This window comes from Notolepis coatsorum (genome assembly GCF_963971535.1).
Source record: "Notolepis coatsorum genome assembly, chromosome: 17".
Lineage (NCBI taxonomy): Eukaryota > Metazoa > Chordata > Actinopteri > Aulopiformes > Paralepididae > Notolepis > Notolepis coatsorum.
In genome coordinates, this window is record NC_140181.1 from 61,700,647 (window position 1) to 61,721,632 (window position 20,986).

Here is a 20,986-nt window from a genome sequence, read left to right on the forward strand (position 1 = left end):
ACCACGACGCTCCACAATACGATATCACACTACTGGAGTCACGATATTGTAATATCCCGATATTGCGATGCATTGCGTTTTTTTTTTTTTTTTTATCCACTTTTTCTCCCATTTTTCTATTTTTTCTCCCATCCCAATTTCGTATCATCCAATTTCAACCCTCCCCTGTCACGAACGCTGTTTCTTGCCTCCCACAAGCCGGCTGCAATGTGGACTAAGTCATACATAGCACAAGTCCCCTCCGGTACTTGAGGTAACAGCAGTCGCATCTTTTCACCTGCGCAGCTCGATCTCTCAGTGTCGAGGAGTAACGCGCGGGAGGCTCACGCTGCCCCCGACACTTCCTGATTCTACTGCGCAGGCGCACCAACCGACTTGTAGGAGTCGCTTGTTCACAACGTTCGATCCCCACCCTTCAGTTTTCCCTCCCCGTAATACGGCCAATGTGTTGTATTACTGCGGACGACCAGCTAAACTGAAAACAATGTGGAGAGCTGGATTCGAACACGCGAATCCTAGCGTCTCCACACTGGTGGCGAGTGCCTTGCCCACTACACCACCTAGCCGCCCACTAACGATGCATTGCGATTTATTACCTTTTTTTCAACTGCAGATTATGTCCCCAATGGAAAACTCTGTGAACATCTGCAATAAAAAATATATACATCATCTGTTTTATCTAATAAGATAACATTTTCAGTCAGTTCACCTCATTCCAAAATGTTTTATTGCAGTAAAATGGGATTGATTATATAATATAAATATATATTTTCTTTTTATATCGATAAATGGCATCACTGTATCGTCAGCACGCAAAATATTGTGATATATTGCTGTATCGACTTCCCCCCCATCCATAATACACATGCTTGCTTGTCCGTAATGTGTTCTTGCGCTCACCAGCTGCAAATGTGCATAATGTACAAGTGTCTCCATGCAGATGTACCATTCGTGTCCATCTGTGAGTCTACCTGCCTCTCTATGCATGAACACACAATTGAGCGAGTGCATGCATAGCCAATGTGTGGCTTTTCATAATAGCGTCATTACTTGCCCGGGCTCCTCCTGTGTGAGAGGCTGGAGTGTTGCAATTTGCAACACATGCTAGGAGCAGACAGACACTTGCCCTTGATTATGGACCTGGGAGGAATGGATTTCTCCTCAGGCCGTCTTGATTCAGGCCAGCATGTGGGGAGACGCATGCTGCTGCGGGGGAATCTTAATAGACACACTCCTACGCTGAGCTACCTGTATGTCACAGCCTGCGAAACAGCCCTGACTTATAACTGGACCATATCCAGACTTTAGCAACCACATAACATAATATATATATATATTAAATATAAAAATGTATATACATAGTATCACAAATAACCAGAAACTAAGCTTGTCTGAACATTTATGAGTTATGCAGTGATGTAGTTATTATCAGTAAAGTAAACTGACTATCTTTTCTGCGTTAATGAGACCATACCTTTATGGCTGCGTTATATCATAGTTAAGTTTCCATGGAGACGGTGAATAAACATGGCTGCACAGACTGCGTGAAATGTAACTATTATTTAACTTTTTTCCAACTAATTTTATAATATTATTTATTCAAAATAATAAAGAGTATACATGGCAGCGGTTAGTTTACTTCCTGTTTGGACCGAGATGTTCGACAGTGGAACGTCATCAAACTTTCTGTGTAGGAGTGTGTCTAATCGATTGGCTGGCACCCAATTCCCAGGTCCAAGCCTCCTCAGGCAGGCTGATCCATCCAAGTGAAAGATGAGCCGGGTCGCCTCTCGCTCCCCTAATAGATTGGCACGGACCTCATCCCATATGCCGCAGGCTGGGCAGACTTGAGGGCCACACCAGGGCATGGTTTGAGTTCTCCCTGATTATAAATGTGTGGGAACGTGTCCCTGGCCTTCCATACCTAATGCCAAATCCATATCTTTGTTTTTCCAAATGCCAATATTTACACTCTGCACACCTCCCTCTTGATAAATGATTAATAAGCGCAAAGATGAACACAAGATGGATCTATTACCGTAGGTTTTATGCACCTACACGCGAGTGTGCCGAGTTTGGTATTTCCAACGTAATTCTTATTCCAACAGGTCAAGCTCCCCTGTTTCGGAGAATAAGAGTGTCATTCCAGAGCTTATTGGATGAAAGTCTCATTCGCCCTTGGCTGCCAAAGATGACGTTGCCATGGAAACAGCTTCTTCTGTTATCAATCATTGACTGTCTGGCAGGTAAAACGTCTTTTTATATGTGTAATGATTCTTTTGTATGTGGACATTTACTATCCCGGGATGATATCAGAAGCACTGCAAATCATGCCGCCATCGGAATTGATGGGACGCCCCATGAGCTTAGAGGTACGCTCCCCTGTATTGGCCTCCATGTGTCATAAGACCTCTACACATCTTTTATTTTAACCTGACGGAAAAGCCTTTGCTATTATTTCCTTGGCCAAGGGAGGTATTAGACATTATAGGCCTCAGGCAGATTTACACTGCCGTCACCCCCCGTTAACCCCCCCTCCACAGAGAAACCCATCCAGTCACAGCACCACTGTAACACACCTATATTCCAATATGGGTCCATCATGTGGGAAGCCGAAGGGGGCACCCACTCCTGGCTAAGGGGCGATATTAGGCTTAAAGCCCCTTCTTTCTACTTACAAACAGTAGTGTTTCTGGCTCACTTTGGGCTGGGGGTTGAGGCAGGCTCACTTGAACTCAGGCTGTTGGTGTGTACCTTGAGCACAGCTGTTGCTGTGAGAAATAAAACTCTTGACTTGACTACCTGACAGACTGCCTGGACAGCGGCTTGTACCACGGACCGACGTGGAGGATGGAGCCAGGTGACCTGTTCATCCCTCTCGATTCCATAGAGGAGGAAGCAACACTGACCTGTGACGCCAAGGGAATCCCCCCTGCTCAGTACAGGTACGCACGCACCAAGACATTTGGAACGGATGAATGCCAGCCTTTATATACAACAACCATACCTCCCTTTTTTTAATGGCCCCCCTTTGAGCAGGCTCTACAGCTTGTCCCTCCGGGTAAAAGCATATCACATCCATTCGATGAAGGATTTATGAATTCTCAGATTATGTCCTTCTACATGTAATAAGCGGGGGCTTAGTTTGTGTCCCCTATTAATTCTCCTAAAATTAGGATGAAGTGCATGTAGGCGCTCTAAGCGTTGAATTCATTATAGCTTCACTGATTCATATTGACTAAACATGCTGCCTCTTGTCTCACCAGATAGTATCTAAGTGACACACGTGTTGCATCTTAATGACTTGTCTCCTCTTATAAAGCGCTAGGAGAACGGGCCCTGTGTTGCAAGACGTTGCATGCCGCTAACGGGCATTGATTATAAGTAGGCCTATCTTTTTGGCATTCAACACAGTGGAATTACTGCCACACACACAGCCAGTATAGATGAAGCAGCATGATTGTGGAGTGCATATATTCATTACCCCCCCCCCCCCCCCCCCCCAAGCTAAGACGAGGTATATCGCTGATTAAAGGCATGACGAGTGTGTTTAGTGTAGTGTCTTCTTTTCAGGTTGGCTGTGCCGAGCTCCATGCCCTCCACACCTCTCCAGCTCGTCTCTTGAAGTGTAAATGGACATATACCTCTCTCTCTCTCTCCCTCTCTCTCTCCCTCCCTGTCACTCACAGGAGATGGGGATCCATAGTCGCACCATGGCAGCATAATGGCGCACGGGGGAAAGCCATATATTATACATCAAAGCCTTCTGAAAGAGTGTGCCCTGAATATAATGCAGTGTCAATCTTCTTTTTATTTTATTATTATACATTTTTTCAATGATGGGTGTTATTTTACCTCATCGGCCAGGATGTTTCACATTTGACCCCGACTGACTGGAGGCAGCTGACAGATTGGGAATACGTTCATATACTACACCGTCGGACGGTTGAGACAAACACGTTCTCGTGAAAGTGAGGGTCTAGTCGAAGTAATTGTGTTTTTGGATTTGCTGGTTCTACTCAATCACACCCCGCTACTATGTTCAGGAAGCCATTGTCACTTAGGAATAGCTTTTTAAAAGGGGTGCAAATGGCGTCTTGGAGAGAAAGTGACACACATACTCTAGGCTCATGCACTCATTCACTCGCACAGGCACATGCACTCACACACAAGCACTCACACACACAGGCACATGCACTCACTCACACACACGCACATGCACTCACTCACACACACAGGCACTCACACACAGGCACATCACATCATTGAAGGTCCACGCTGGTCTGTGTCTATTATGAAATGACAATTGCGTATCATTGGAATTAGGATAATTTTCTAACTGGGCTGGTCTTAGGTACGGAAATGTGGCACCGATTGATCGGTACTACCAACGTAATTCGGTCTGTACCGTTGAAAGTACAGAGTTCTGTACCCAACCCTACTTGTGCGGGAAAGATGTTATGAAAGTAGAAAAGACTTGCGAGTGCTCTGTGTGTGGTTTGAGTGCTCGTATCCGCCATTGCCTCTTACTAGCTGCTGACCTTGTCTCACAATGAAAAGAACAAGGTGGGGTATTGCCACAGTGAACAAGAGGTGTTTCTGATGACTTTCAGTAGCAGAGGGCAGAGCTTTGTGTGTGAAACTAAACACGTCGTCTTTGCCAGGAGCATTTATCATCTACCGAACGGAACATCTACAATAAACGCTATTGTCTGATTCTATCGCGGCTTTCCTTTGTTGGTATTAGACAATATTTATTTTTTATCAGCCTGTAATGTTGAAGGACTTGAAGTGAAAAGGCTGAAAAGTCACTTTGAGTGTGATTTATTATTCTCTTTCTTCTCCCACACAGGCATCCGCAGAATTATCCTTTATCCTTTCGTTATTGAGTTGCGTTCGTGAGTGTGTTCCCCCCCACCCCCACCTGTCAGCACTACCTTGGTCGGTAGACAGGGATGGACGGTGGTGTTTTGCCAGGAGCTGATGGTGTCTTTGCCCCTCACAGATGGTCGCTGAATGGGACGCTCATAAATCTGGGGCTGGATCGGCGACGGCGGCTGTCTGGGGGGAACCTCATTATAAGGAGCCTGGACCGGTACCAGGATATAGGAGTGTACCAGTGTACGGCCTACAACACAGTAGGAGCCATCGTCAGCAGGAGAGCGAGTCTACAGTTTGCCTGTGAGTTAACGGTGTTGTGGAGTATGTTTGAGTTACTTGAGTTAATTAAGGGTGGGTGGTATAACGGTTGAACCGGTACACCGTAAACCTGTGCCAAGGTAGTAGGGGTGTAACGGTACACAAAAAAACACGGTACGGTACGTACCTCGTTTTTGAAGTCAAGGTTCGGTATGGGTTTTCGGTACAGTGGGGGAAAGTTTGGCTTTCCATGTTCCACTCAGGGGTGATGTAGTGTGCAGTAACTAATTGTACTTGTAGGGCTGTCAACGAATATATTATATATTGAAATTAATAATAGAAAAATAATAATTATTATATTTGTGAAAAAAACAGCCCCCGGTGGGCGGTCGTTAGTGGTTAACATACCGTTGTATTCGTTCGGTACACAGCCGTTCAGTACGGTACACACTGAAACGGTTCTGTACAGATACGTGTACCTTTACACCCCTACAAGGTAGAGATTTGACTCTCCGGATTTAGATAGATAATAAACGAGTTTGTAGAAACCAGTTTCCGATCGTGATGCGGGAGCTCCCGTTCTGGATGCAAACAAAGAAGAAGAGTTTGTTTGGAAAAAAGTGCTTTGTCCATGATGTGGACGAGTGTTAAAGGAAAAACGACAACACAGGCATCGCTAGCTGTAATTCTTTCTGTGGCTCTCCGTGTGACAAAAAAAACAAGTGATGGAATATACTTTCTTTGTGTTGATTTTACATTAATTCCATGATTTTATTCAAGTAAATATCTGTTACAAGCTTCGATCTTAAAGGGGACCTGCATTGCTATTCCTAGCACTATTTGGGCAACTTTACACAATTCCTGTGAGTCTATGGAAGACATCTGTAAGGTTTATTTAAAATCATTGTTTTATATTTATAATGGAGTACTCAAAAGCATCATTTTCCAGCCTCAAGATTTCAGCCTGTTATTGGCTGAAAGCAAGAATGAGTGATTGAGTGAGTGATATCTCAGAGTGAGTGGTATTCTGTAACAGATAAGAACATATATAAGTAATTAGCAGAGGTAAAGGTCATATGTATTATGCATTATACACTGCCTGCATTAGGCTGTTAGGTGACCTATATGTATGACCATGACTAGTTGCTACTCCCTGCCATGTCCGGTCCATGCGGCCAACCGAGCCAATGCTAATGCTAACATGCTAATGGGAATATGTATAGCATAACCAGCTGGCTAGCATTAGCTCAATTAGCAGCACGAACCAAACACAACACAAAGCAGCAAACCCCAAGTCATAATCATATACACAAGTCACAGCATCTTAACAAAACACAATGCAGACTACATATGACATTTATCTAACATAAACCACAGGCACTACATTTGGAGGCTGTTGGTAACTTACTTCCTCAGGAACGCACTCTCACTCTGACAGCAGTGGAAACACAGGTGCCGGCAATTCACCACCTGCATTTAATTACCAGACTAAGGACCCTTGGGCTGTCCTGAGAGATGCCTGACTAGAATAATAATACCCCTGGGCTGTCCAAAGAAGTGCCTGAATGGAAATAATAATATGCAGCATAACAAATAGTGGGGAATTTACAACAGTTACCGTCCAAAATTAGAAATATACTGTGATATAATTTTTAAGCCATATCACCCACCCTTAGTTTTCAGTTCCACGATGGGTTATGACGGGTGGGTCCATTCTCTGCTTCACAAGAGTAGCTATGAGTTTTTACGGCCCTGGTTCTCGGGAACGAAAGACTACATTTCTCATTAGGGACAGAACCCCTGATACTAACATCTTAGAATGTATTTCAATTATGATACATGGTCGTCTTACAATACCCAATGCTCTCCATCCCACTTCCTCTACGTACCCAATGCTCTCCATCCCACTTCCTCTACCCAATGCTCTCCATCCCACTTCCTCTCTGTAGTCTGTACCCAATGCTCTCCATCTAGGGTTGCCACCCGTCCCTTAAAATACGGAATCGTCCGTGAATGAATGTTGGTGGTGGTCGGAGGGGCCGTAGGCGATGATTATTCGCCACGCTTCCGTGAGTCTGCCTCAGGGCAGCTCTGGCTGCAATTGTAGCTTACCACCACCGGTATGACTGTGTATGAACGAATAATGGACTCTGTAAGCGCTGTGGGGTCACTGGGGTGTCATGAAGAGCGCTATATAAATCCAATCCATTATTATTATTATTATAATTGGAAACTAAAAGACGCGTTCCGTATTGAACTGATACGGGACGCCCTTTGTCCCATAGTTTAAGGTTGCCAGTTTAGTGAGAGAAATGAGCCAGCCGACCTACAAAAACAAGCAAAAGTGTGACCAAAAGTTGCAGAAAATAAACAGACATGGCAACTCTGGTATGGTGGGCGTGCGCTCAGCAGCTCACCGACCAATGAGAATTAGCGCTTTCACGTTGCTAAGAAGAGTTCTGTGCCGTTGTGCCAATCAGAGAGTCTGTGCGCTGCGTGATTTCTTTTCGAAGACGCTTTGAAATGATTGTCTACAACAGACACTACTCCACCGCGTCCTAAAAAGACAAAACGCCTCCAGAAGTACAGACCTGAGTGGGACGAGGCAAACCACTGGCGTGATAGTCAGTGGAGATGTTTACAAAGCAAACTGCAAAGTATGTAGGTAGGCGTGTTTTTCTGTGGCGCATTGTGGACTGACTGACATCAGACAGCATGCATCAGGAGAACAACATTCCCGAAATATAAGAACGCAAAGGACACAAGCACAGGTTTCACAGTTCTTCATGACTGAAACATCTCCTGAGATTGATTCGGTATGGGATATTACATCTTATTTATCTGGTTGTGTTTTTAACTAGATGTCAGTATTTCTATTTACCTGCCCTGGCAGCCCGGAGCCTACTCTTCTTTGCGCTTTATTTTTTATTAATCTTTTAATTTGGGTCACACAAGTGTTTCATTGTATTATTGTCCTCTTTCAGTAAAAGTGTTCCCAGGCTTTGTTTTTACAGCACTTTATATGCATACAGTATTATGCTCAAGTTGAGGCTATATAGTTCAGCCAATTTATTTAAACAATGTTAAATGCAAATAAAGCACTTTAAATTTTAAGTATGACTAAATGCTTTCTTGACTATATATAGTAACTGTTCCAAAATGCATAGATTTTTATGTATTTTAGGGGTTTGGGGGGCTAGCTCTTTTTAATATAAATGTCATAGATTGTTTTATTTAGATTTCATAGATTTCTATGCATTTCAGGAGTTTGGGGGGCTGGCTCCCCAAAATAATTAAATAACATAACCCTAACCCTAACCCTAACCGCCCAAAAAACGCCCCAAAACCGCCAATTATTTTTTCTCGCGCGCACTAACCGCACGATCGATTATAGGTGTCCCTTATTTCTACTGGTCAAAGGTGGTAACCCTATCTCCATCCCACTTCCTCTACGTACCCAATGCTCTCCATCCCACTTCCTCTCTGTACCCAATGCTCTCCATCCCACTTCCTCAACGTACCCAATGCTCTCCATCCCACTTCCTCTCTGTACCCAATGCTCTCCATCCCACTTCCTCTCTGTACCCAATGCTCTCCATCCCACTTCCTCTACGTACCCAATGCTCTCCATCCCACTTCCTCTATGCAACACTTTCTTGTCCTCCATTAGAACCTAATCCGGCCAATTACGGCCACGAAATCGCCACAATGTTCTGCGGATTTGCGTTAGGAGGATCTTCTCGGCTTTACTTGACTTTGACTGGTTATTTAAAAGGAAAGCTAGAGCAGGGGTGGCCAACCAGTCAGAGACTAAGAGCCACAAAAATTATTGTGGTACCACAAAGAGCCACACCATATAACCAGCGTTTCTCAACCTTTTCACGCACCCTTCCTGTGTTTATAGATCTCACCCTCTGGCCTCTGAAGTTGCTAATGTCTTTTTTATTTGGGTCTCACGGGGTTAAAAGTACCCTATGAGACCCACGGTTGCAAAATTACAAAATCACTTTTAGCCATTTACAAAAAAAAATAAGTCTGTAAATGTTTATTTAAAAAATGTTAAGCACATGTATAGTCAATTGCTCCTGTTCAGCCTCACAATGCTATTGGATAGTAAATGTGTTTATATGTCCCACCCTCTGGCCTCTGAAGTTGCTAATGTCTTTTTAATTTGGGCCTACAGTAAAATACAGTAAAAGTGTATATTTTCAGCATTACGTTTGTTTACCAATGATTTTAACTGTTATTAGTGAAATATAAGATTATAGAAATCTCAGGGCATTGAGTCGGAAACCGGCGCATATTGACAGGAGGAAGTGGAGCAGCCAAAAGTGAGTGTAGTCTTTTGAAGGAAGAAACTCAGGGCTTTCAAATTTCGAAAAACTACCCTACCCAGCTCACGCCAGCCCCTGTCAATCATCTGACTTCTGGATTTACTTTTTTATTTCTCTTATTTTTTGGGATTATCTCCCACAAACCTGAACGTTATTGCCATAAATCAGAACGCAGTTAGTTTATCTACCTTTCTGTGAACGTCTGGCAAAAAACTGTGTTGCAATATGATGAAAAATGATGGAGAAATTTACATTATAAAAAAGATGGCAGAATTCAGTACTGTATCTACAAAACCTTCTGTTTAATCATCTTCCCTTTATTCATTTGCTTAGATATTTCAGGTCTGGTAAATTTTTGCATTGGTGTTAGCATGGTGTTATTCACAGTAAAGTAAATAGAATTGATATTCTCCTTTGGTTCATTACAATTTACTCAAGCCTATAACAGACACAATATTTCTGACACTGGGAATACATTCCCTGAGATCCATAGATGTCCCTAGATTCAGATACCAAGAACATGTAAATGGACAATTTAAAAATAAATCTGTAAATGTTTATTCTACGTCCTTATGGAATGAGTGACATAAAAAGTGAAATATTTTTTTTATGGATGGAAGAGCCACACATTGACGGGCAAAGAGCCACATGCGGCTCGCGAGCCACGGGTTGGCCACCCCTGAGCTAGAGGGTGATCCACCCCACCTACCCAACCCCCTCCAATGTACAGTCCCCCCACCCCACCTACTCAACCCCCTCCCCACCCCACCTACCCAACCCCCTCCAATGTACAGTCCCCCCACCCCACCTACTCAACCCCCTCCCCACCCCACCTACCCAACCTCCTCCAATGTACAGTTTCTTCCCCCTCAAATGTATATACTCTCAAATGTATATAATGTATATACTTGCTTTTTTAGAAACTCTGTCTATTAATCAGAGTTTCCAACGCCAGGGTCTATATGACAGTACTGTATATTTGTAGATCTGGTATGTCATAAATGTCTGGATGTAACAGTACTGTCTATCTGTATGTCATGTATGTCATATATGTTATGATGAATAGAAAATGGGGGACCCTGATGTAAACAAGACGAAAGTCTTTCTCTGGTCTGCATCCCCTTAACAATTGTGTGTATTGAGCCGTACTGTATTGTACCCATTCTGCAATCTGTTAATACCATTTTCAATCAATCTGTCTTACTTTCTCTGCACAGACTTGGATCATTTCAAAGTCCACACCAGAAGCGCAGTGTCCGTCCGAGAAGGACAAGGAGTGGTGTTACTTTGTGGAACGCCCACATTCTCAGGAGGTGAGAGGACCTTCCTCAGCAGCCTACTCAAAACCTGGTCGTCATTTTCAATTCTGACTGGATGTTTTTCAGCTAGATCTGTGTTTTTTTGGCTATGTTCGATAAAACCGCTGATTTTAATGGGGCACTTCACCAAAAAACAATGCTGATTTATTTTTCACATAATCTCACACACACCCAACAACAGTTTTGCACACATTTGTTTAGTTTGACGGTTAATGAGAGTAAATGAGTTTGAATATGGCCACTGGTGAGGTCATCTGGGACATTTGGATCCTTTTGTTGTGTTAATTACAGCTCCATGAAATGATAAGGTAGCAGTCTCTATTAGACATGGTGTTGCTATTTTCTGCATAATTTCATGGAGCTGTAATTAACAAAACACAAGGATTCAACATCCCCAATGACATCACTGGTGGCCACATTCAAACTCATTTACTCTCAATAACTGTCAAACTAAAGGCATGTGTGCAGAAAATAAAGTGCCACTTTAATGGTCACATTTTAACATCACATAATGCTATAATCTATTGTAACGTATAATATAACTGATACAGACCCTCATCTGCACCTTTAATTACACTGCCTACTTGCTCATATGCTTATATTCAGAGTTAATTATATTCTTTACGTTGCTTATTTCTATCTGTACTATAATTGCATTACCTATATTTATATCTTCTACTATTACCACACACATACCTGTAACCCCCTCCCCCATGCTGCTATGATGCTTGCATTTCCTTAAGGGGATGAATAAAAGAATATCTTATCTTATCTTGTCATTTATTGGCTACCTTTTGTGTCCTCCAGACCTTACTTTTGCGTGGGTCTTCAATGAGTACCCGTACTTTGTCCAGCAAGACAATCGGCGCTTCGTCTCCCAGGAGACGGGGAACCTGTACATCGCCAAGGTGGAGCCTTCTGACGTGGGCAACTACACCTGTGTAGTGATGAACAGTGTCACAAAGGGCAAAGTTCATAGTTCACCTACATCTCTGATCCTCAGGACAGACGGTAAGCTACTAAGTTTATCTCCATAATTTAGTAAATACTAGCCTTTTTCACCCAATGGGGGACATTTTTACAGGACAGGATTCAACGTTATACTCCAGTGTCTGTATTCTTGTCCTGGTGTTGATTCACTTTCAGATTATTAATGCTCCTGAATGAATAGTTGCACTGTAATGTACAGTAGGCCCAAAAAAAACACAAAGAAAAAAACAAACAAAGGATCCCTCTTTCTCTGCTGACTTAGCTTTCTTATAGTCATTGTGAAGTATTCTCTTTGCTTTCAGAGGAATTCTTCCTGCTTGTTTTCGGCACTGTTCGCCTTCCAAAAACAAAAGTATGTGTTCTGAATTAAACATAAGCCACTCTCAAGTCCTAAAACACCGGTGGCTCTCATAATTAGTCAGCCTGTACACCATGTACAGACACGGGGAAAACACAAGTTTGAATCCCAGGCGCCCTGCCGCAGGGTCACGTTGCCGTCTTCACCGAATACCGTCGTCAGAGAGCTAATGAATCACATCAAGAATGTGGACCAGATTCGGACCCGTCTCTAAACTGCGCCGAGATGAGGTTACAATTATTTGTTGCTGCTTTTTGTTCTTGTTTCTGAGCTCAGTTTTGAGAGAGAATGCTTGCGTATGTATTTCTTCTTCTTTCTTTTTAAAAACATATCTCTCTCTCCCTCTGTTAGTTTTACTATACTATTGTTTGGCCCATATAATCCGACGCTCTATTGCTTGTAAAGTCAATGCGAAGGGTGAACGAGGAACTTGTGCTTTTGCACTTCATAGGAGTGATGGGCGAATACGAGCCGAAAATAGAAGTAAATTTCCCGGACAACGTACCCGCCGCCAAAGGATCAGTGGTTACACTCGAGTGTTTCGCTCTCGGGAAGTAAGTCGCATTTTCTTGAAGCATGTTTTCAATTTCTCGCCCTCTTCCCCTCACCTCTCATTCCAGTCGAGGGGAGAATCCTGGGATGTTTCTAGGAGGTAATAATGACACCGCATTGTCGTCATGCGGGCTTCCATTCCCTTCTGAAGAAAGGTCTCCTCTTTGTTCAGTGGGTGTAGTGTGAATAGGCTTTAAGCCGCATCAACCCTCTATACAGTAGGAGGACCATAAAGAGAGACACAGCAATGACTGCGGAGCTCGGGTTGTAAAACATACAGGGCTCTTAAATCAAGACCCAGTCATTAGAGCATCCAACAAGCTTTACTTCCTCTACCCCCCCCCCCCCCCCCCCTTCCCTTCCTCCCCAGCCCGGTCCCAGAGATCACCTGGAAGAGGGCCAATGTCGTTCCTTTCCCCAGCAAAGTAAAGATGAAATACTCCAACGCCGTGCTGGAGATCCCCAGCTTCCAGCAGGACGACACAGGGGGCTACGAGTGCGTGGCTGAGAACAAGATGGGCAAGAACACGGTTGCCGGCCGCCTGGCCTTCTACGGTACACCCTGAGACGACACACACACACTGCTTACTGAATGTCAATTTCTTGGAGGAAATGATTAAGCGGCGCCCCCCAGTTTGTGAGTCGCTGACTATGACGTATTAATGTTGGCACCCGTGGTTTTTAAAAACATATTCATATTTACTGCCTGAGGGTTTTGAAATGTTGAAATGCCTGCCTTGTCAACACTCACAAATTAGTTCACTTTTACTATAAATCCTATATTTGTTAAGCAGTAAAATACTTGATTTTGAGCTACAGGATATTAAACATGTTTCATAAAGGATACCTAAGCTTAGCTTGAGTTGGCATACAACACTTTAATATATAAAACATAGTTGTACATGTGGCTCAGGAGGTAGAGGGGTCATCTGGTAATCGGAAGGTTCCCAGTTCGGTTCCCGCTCCTCCAGAGTAGACCTTACTTATGCGTGGGTCTTCAAAGAGTACCCGTACTTTGTCCAACAAGACAATCAGCGCTGTACATCGCCACGGTGGAGCCTTCTGATGTGGGCAACTACACCTGTGTAGTGATGAACAGTGTCACAAAGTTCATAGTTCACCTACATCTCTGATCCTCAGGACAGACGGTAAGTTTATCTCCATAATTTAGTAAATACTGTAAGCCTTTTTCGGGGGAAATTTTTATAGGACAGGATTCAACGTTATACTCCTGTGTCCGTATTCTTGTCCTGGAGTTGATTCACTTTCAGATTGAATGAATAGTTGCACTGTAATGTAGTATGTTTGAAAAACACAAACAAAGGATCCCTCTTTCTCTGCTGACTTAGCTTTCTTATAGTCATTGTGAAGTATTCTCTTTGCTTTCAGAGGAATTCTTCCTGCTTGTTTTCTGCACTGTTCCCCTTCCAAAAATAAAAGTCTGTGTTCTGAATGAACCCTTTCACTACCACACTACAGAAGGTTAACCCTTTACTATCACACTACAGACGGTTAACCGGTAGTGAAAGGGTTAACCCTTTGTCGTGTGGCAGTGAAAAGGGTTAACCTTCTGTATTGTTGCAGTGAAAGGGTTAACCATTTGGTAGTGTGGTAGTGAAAGGGTTAAACATAAGCCACCCCCACAAGTCCTAAAACACCCTCAGTTACTCAGCCTGCTGAGCAGGTTGGCACCTTGCATGGTTGCCTTCGCCGTCGGTGAGTGAACGGGTGAATGTGAGGAGCATAATTGTAAAGTGCTTTCGATAAAAGCGGTATATAAATACACCATTTACCATTTACCGTTTACATCTATCATTTTCGCACTGTGAGATTTGGTGCACTACAAATTAAATGTATTATTATTATTATTATTATTATTATTATTATTATTATTATTATTATTATTATTATTATTATTATTATTATTATTATTATCTCCTGTAGTAGAGAATGATTGAGAAAACGAGTTACACATCTCCTGTAATGGAGAATGATTTGGAAAAAACAACTTGTATTCATAAATGCTGTTTAGGTGTCAGATAAAGCCTGGGGCAGACTGGTGTACTTAGAACTCAGGTGAATCTTGCCGCCTCAGGCGCGCTAGAGGTTCAGAACCCTGGGCAGTTCATTCAAATTCTACACAAATCATCTATATTTCACTCTAGAAAAGTACATTTGAAACTTTGGGCCCAAATACACACTGAGCTGGTGCTGAATGTTCTCTTCTAGAGTAAATTATATACTGTGAGCTTGTACGTTTTTATGTATTTATTTTAGGGCTGCCCCCTCATAGTCGATACGCTACTACAGTGCCTTCTTTTCAGATTGAAAACACTGTCGGTTTTATCTTGACCGCAGTCGTGGTGTTTTCCTTGTTTCCCGCTACTCCTTTTTTAAAATGTCTTTCCCCCTGTAAACCGGCGCCAGAGACAAAAGGAGGCTCGTATAATTGGAGTCGACGGTGTGTCCCTGCAAACCGCTCTGTGCATGTTAACGAGCGCTAAGCGACTTACCTTGAAAGACAAATTTGGTGGCACAAAAAGCAAGAAAGGTGAGAGGAGGCAGGGATTTGTGTCGTGATGCGGCCGGTGAATCTGACATACAGGTGATGCTAATTGTTGGTACTAGCGCGAGGGCAGATGGGAGGGCTTCTCCGTTCGTTGTGAAAGCTTCCTGCTTCCCGACTCTTTGGCAGTGCTAATCTTGTATTGCCACAGGGTGCTGACACAGTTTAAGTAGATGCAAAGGTGGCGAAAACTCTAACCCCCCCCCCCCCCCCCCTCTATTCACCGTCTTTAGAGATACAACCCCTCATCCTTCCCTCTTGACTATCCACACTGATGGAATCTGTCTGTCAATCTACAGACGCTACCGCAGTGTGGCTGTACAGGTTGTTATTTGGGCTGGTGAGACCGGTGCTTCCCCTTTAAAAATAACTGTCCTCTTCCCACTCGCCCCAAGCATTTCAATGGAGTCTATTTGTATATCCTCAGCCAAACCCCAGTGGATCCAGACCATGAAGGATACGACTCTGGCCATAGAGGAGAGGCTGTACTGGGAGTGCAGAGCCAACGGCAAGCCCAAACCCTTCTACAACTGGCTGAAGAACGGCCAACTGCTGGTCTCCCAGGTACGAACGCTGTCCAATCCCTGTCACCAGTGGTGGAAAGCAACTAGGTACTTTTACTCAAGTACCGCATATGAGTACAATGTTGTACATTACACATTTCCCCAAGGGGATCAATAAAGGAATATCTTATCTTATCTTATTACTTGAGTATTTCAAATTTAGGAGACTTTGTATTTTTACTCTACTACATACACAGTATCTGAACCTGGCTGGGAGGTATACCAAATATTAAGGTATACCATCATGGATCCATGCAAAGGTGTGGGTCTTTACTATTTGTAAAGATTGAAAAGAATATATATACAAACTATATACAAAAATATGTATATTGTGACGAACCTGGTAGTGTTCAGGCTCGCCACAGTTCAAGTACAAACAAATTTGAATGTCCACACGAGCAATATCAATCAATACAAGTATTTATTGAATTCAGGGCAGAATCCAGAGGGGAAAAGCAATAGAATTGTTGTGATTCAGTCCAAGGGTTAAAAACACAAAACAGGCTCACCGACAGAAAAAGGGATTGTTGACAATTCAGGGTAGTCGTCCAGTCCAGGGTCAGTACACAAGGGGGAATCTTAGCCAGTCCAGGGTCCAGTACACAAAGAACACCTACTCGCTTTCTCCTCACCTTTCACTACCTCTCACCATCGCAACTCTGAATAACAATCTATCTCTCTCTCAATACAACAACTCCCACCTCACCTCCGCTCAACTTACTCCTGACTAACCAAGTGGCTTTGTAGTGTGTGTGTGTGTCTGGGGTGTGTGCACGTGAGATGTGTGTGAATGAACTAATTATGCATCCTTATGTATTCTATCAGTACTAATCAGCTACCTAATTGACTCTACTCCTCCTGTGGCAGAAGTATCTCCCATCCTTCACATATCCATGGGAGGGGGGAGTAGATCTGTCACAATATGTACTACATACAAAAATATTGTGATATGATATTTTGGTCATATTGCCCAGCCCTACCTAAAAGTTATTAGTTACGTTGAAGAAAAAGATGTTGCATGCAAAACACAAGTTGATGAAAATTATGCATTTTGTACATAACTACCAACTTTAACATAATATTTAGAGATGAATGAATTGAGGATAAATAGCTCCCAAGCCCCGAACTACAGGAATGTCAGTTATAATTGGTACTTTTAGTTTTGATATGTAAAGATGTATTAAAGTTTTTAAACGAGTACCATCCACATACGAATTACATTCACATAAAGAACGTAATTGGATTTTGCCAGTCCAGCTAAGTGAGGACCACTTTCCCTCAACCATTAAATTATGTTTTTATTGAGTGTAATTTGTATGTCATTGAATCTACATGGTCCTCATTTCAAAAGCAGTTCATGCTGCCTAGCACTTTCAACCTAGTTTTTTGAAGTAGAATTATTTAACTTTTACCAGTGTACTATTCTATCAGGGGTATTTCTACTTTTACTCCAGTAATACACAATATATCAAAATATCACCAACATCTTTTTTTTTTTTACATATACACCCATGGCCGAAAAGGAGCAGGATATTTATTTTAACATAATGGTCAGCTCAAGTGCACCTTACAGCTTCATACCATATAATAATAATAATAATAATAATAATAATAATAATAATAATAATAATAATAATAATAATAATAATAATAATAATAATAATAATAATAATAATAATAATAATAATAATAATAATAATAATAATAATAATAATAATAATAATAATATACTAATCATTACCATAATTATAATAATAATAATGATAATGATAATATGACCATGAATAATAATAACAATAATAACAGTAATAATAATAACAACAATAATAATAATAATATTGCTAGATACCCAAATAAACAAACAAAAAAAAAACCTGCGTCACGAGCCTCAGATGCATGGAAAAGAGAAAAAAACTAAAAATAAATAAAATCAGATACAGAGAAATTCATACCTGCTGTTCATATGTTCTCATTGTTCTGTCTTTAAACGTATTTTTTAGTTGGAAAATACTTTTACAGTACTTCAACTCATTATAAAGTGAATTCCAGAGTTTGACTCCCACCACTGATATACACATACACCTTCTACTTCTTCAGCCCACTGCTTAATTTTATTAGAAGAGAGGGCATTCTGGGATATCCCCACCAATACAATTGAGTACTTCAGACGAAGAAACCATATAACTCAGTTTTATGTTTAGTTACCGTTAGTTAGAGAGAGAGAGAGAGAGAGAGAGAGAGAGAGAGAGAGAGAGAGAGAGAGAGAGAGAGAGAGAGAGAGAGAGAGAGAGACTCCGTTGTGCACCTTGGACTTAATCTATGCGCACTGCCAGCCAGGCTACGGAGAGATTCAGATAGAATTTAACACAAACGGTTCCAAAGATAGTAATGTTTCACACCACCAACAAAGTAGCCTACTGGATCCGTTGCCGACCGGCGCAAAAGCCCTATTTGTTGCCTGTCGATTGCCCTTTCAGGTGACAAAATCCGTTCAGCGGTTCTCGAGTTACATGCTGATATGTGAGGCGTTCGCCAAAGTACACGGCAGAGCTTCTTGTTTTATCTCTACAGTAGCTCCATCAATAATTTGGCGATCTCGAAAATTATTGGACAGGGTTGTAGCCAATGAGTGTGGCTTCCCAGTGATCCCCCACGTGGGGATCTGCGAATTAGGGATCTACCGGTAGGTGAAAAGTCACAAGCGAAAACAGGAAGAGAAAAAAATGCAGAATGCATTGAAGTCAATGAGGAAATGGTTTACTGGAGAGCTTTTTTCCCCCTCCAGTTTACCAAAATCGCTCCTAATCACTCATTTCTGAACGGATTCTTATGAAATTTGGACATGTACTACATAAGACTTCAGGCTATGGACCCAGGCTCATACCAATTGTTTTGGACATACTATATTTGGATATTGCAACTACTACAGAAAGACGTGAGTAACACGTTTTTATACAACTCAAGTTCAGACTTATGTTACTCTATTTCATTAGCATCAGAAACTTCAGAATGTTATCTTTCGGTGGCTAGGCGGTGTAGTGGGCAAGGCGCTCGCCATCAACGCTGGAGACGCTGGGTTCGAATCCAGCTCTCGGCGTTGCTATCAGCTTGGCTGGTCGTTCATACTAACACAATTGGCAGTGTTAGGGGTGGGAAAGCTGATGGGTGTCACGGTGGGGTAGGTAGAATGCAATAATACAGAAAGGGAAGGAATGGAGGAGGCAGAGGCGAGGAGTGAATCTTGGAGAAGGGTGTTTACTGTAGAATCCAGTGCAATACAAGGAACATACAGAAACTACATAACAAACTTCACAATACAAAACAACAAACACTAAGACTTACTAGAGGGAGAACGGTGCGACACTACGTGGATAGGAAAAGGGGGTAACTGGAGGTATGTCGCCACACCAAAGGGAGGACAGACAGAACCCTATATACCCCAACTAATTAACAATTAAGAACACCTGGCCAACACAGAATCACAAACAACACCTAGACAATAAGCAAAGAACAACTAAACACAACTAAACACAAAAGCAACTCCTAACAACCCAAAACAGTGCATGACATCACACCAGGGAAGGGAAAGACAATGACAGCACACACCAGGACACCACATTGATTACACAATTAATTACTGTTAATACAGTGGTCAAGATACTTGTCATTGTAGCGTGCACCAATTGTTTGTGACCACTAGAGGGTGGTAGGGCGCCAATGTCAGATGGAGGGCATTGCCCAAAGTTACCATCCTGACCCGTCCAACCATGACCGGGCCTAGGATCCTGACAGATGGGTGGGTCCTGGGCGTTGTGGACAGCGACCCCTACAGTTCGGTCGGGGCGCCTGCACAGCGAGGGTAGGATCTGGAGGGAGGTAGTGTGACCTTCCACACGTTACACTCTCCCGGTGAGAATCTGCGCTGCCAGGCTGGCTGCCGGCTGGCTGCACATGCGTCGGAGGAAAGCATGTGACAGTCTCCGGCCTCCCGGACCAACAGTAGGGGGGAGTGCGCAACAACCAGGAAGGGGGTTGGGGATTGGCATAACGACTAAACAGTGGGATGGGAGAAAATCGGAAAAAGGAGGGGGGAAAAAGATAATAATAAAAATAAAAAATAAATGTTATCTTTTTTTTGTATCTACTTTTTCTCCCATTTTCTATTTTTCTCCCATCCCAATTTCGTATCGTCCAATTCTACCCTCCCCTGTCTCGAACGCTGTTAGGCCATGCCTCCCACAAGCCGGCTGCAATGTGGACGAAGCCTTACATCACGTGTCCCCTCCGGTACTCGAGGAAGCAGCCGTCGCATCTTTTCACCTGCACAGCGCGATCTCTCAGCGTCGGGGGTCTGCATGGGAGGGACACGCCACCCCCGTCGCTTCCTGATTCTGCTGCGCAGGCGCACCAACCGACCTGTAGGAGTCGCTGTCCACAACGTCCGATCCCCACCCATCAGCTTCCCACCCCATAATACTGCCAATTGTATTAGTATGAACGACCAGCCAAGCTGATAGCAATGCGGAGAGCTGGGCTCGAACCCAGCGTCTCCTGCATTGGTGGCGAGCGCCTTGCCCACTACACCACCTAGCCGCAGAATGTTATCTTTCAAAAGAGACCAGGCTTATGCATGTGCTATAAGTATAAAGTATAAAGATACGCTTTTCAAAAAAAGTTAAAAGTCTATTTCAACCTATTTCTGAATAGTTTTCAGCTTTTCTCTGCCGGCACAATCTGACCTAGACCGTGCCGGGTCACATATGTTATAGTTAGACAGTAGAGCTTGAGTACTTTATTATCTAAAGATGGTAAGTCAGAGTGTCATGTTCATTCATAGTTAAAGACAGTAGAGGTTGAGTACTTTATTATCTAAAGATGGTAAGTCAGATTGTCATGTTCATTCATAGTTAAAGACAGTAGAGGTTGAGTACTTTATTATCTAAAGATGAAGTCAGAGTGTCATGTTCAGAGTGGGGGTGGTAGGCCCCCAAAACGACTAGTGTTTTTTCGCGAGGCGCGCGTGTCACGGATATGTTATCAGAGCGGAGCAGTGAATTTATTAACTCACCTTAACTAGGGCCCTATGAAATCCGTTTTCATCTTTTCCTGTTTTCGGATATGAATTTTCCTGTTTTTTTTATCCACTTTTTTTCCTTATTTTTCTA

At 42.8% G+C, this 20,986-nt stretch overlaps 1 protein-coding gene across 1 annotated transcript in view; it reads left to right on the forward strand.

The window, feature by feature from the left end:
- Positions 1 to 2,124: 2,124 nt before the first annotated feature.
- LOC311244441 (contactin-3-like) overlaps positions 2,125 to 20,986 on the forward strand; it is an 85,394-nt gene continuing 66,532 nt past the window's right edge. The window contains exons 1-8 of the mRNA XM_084333950.1: positions 2,125 to 2,246; positions 2,810 to 2,945; positions 5,006 to 5,181; positions 10,691 to 10,786; positions 11,600 to 11,803; positions 12,592 to 12,694; positions 13,063 to 13,247; positions 15,686 to 15,822. Of these exons, the coding sequence (XP_084190076.1) occupies positions 2,192 to 2,246; positions 2,810 to 2,945; positions 5,006 to 5,181; positions 10,691 to 10,786; positions 11,600 to 11,803; positions 12,592 to 12,694; positions 13,063 to 13,247; positions 15,686 to 15,822 (1,092 nt within the window). The 5' untranslated portion in view covers positions 2,125 to 2,191. The remainder of the gene's footprint in view (positions 2,247 to 2,809; positions 2,946 to 5,005; positions 5,182 to 10,690; positions 10,787 to 11,599; positions 11,804 to 12,591; positions 12,695 to 13,062; positions 13,248 to 15,685; positions 15,823 to 20,986) is intronic.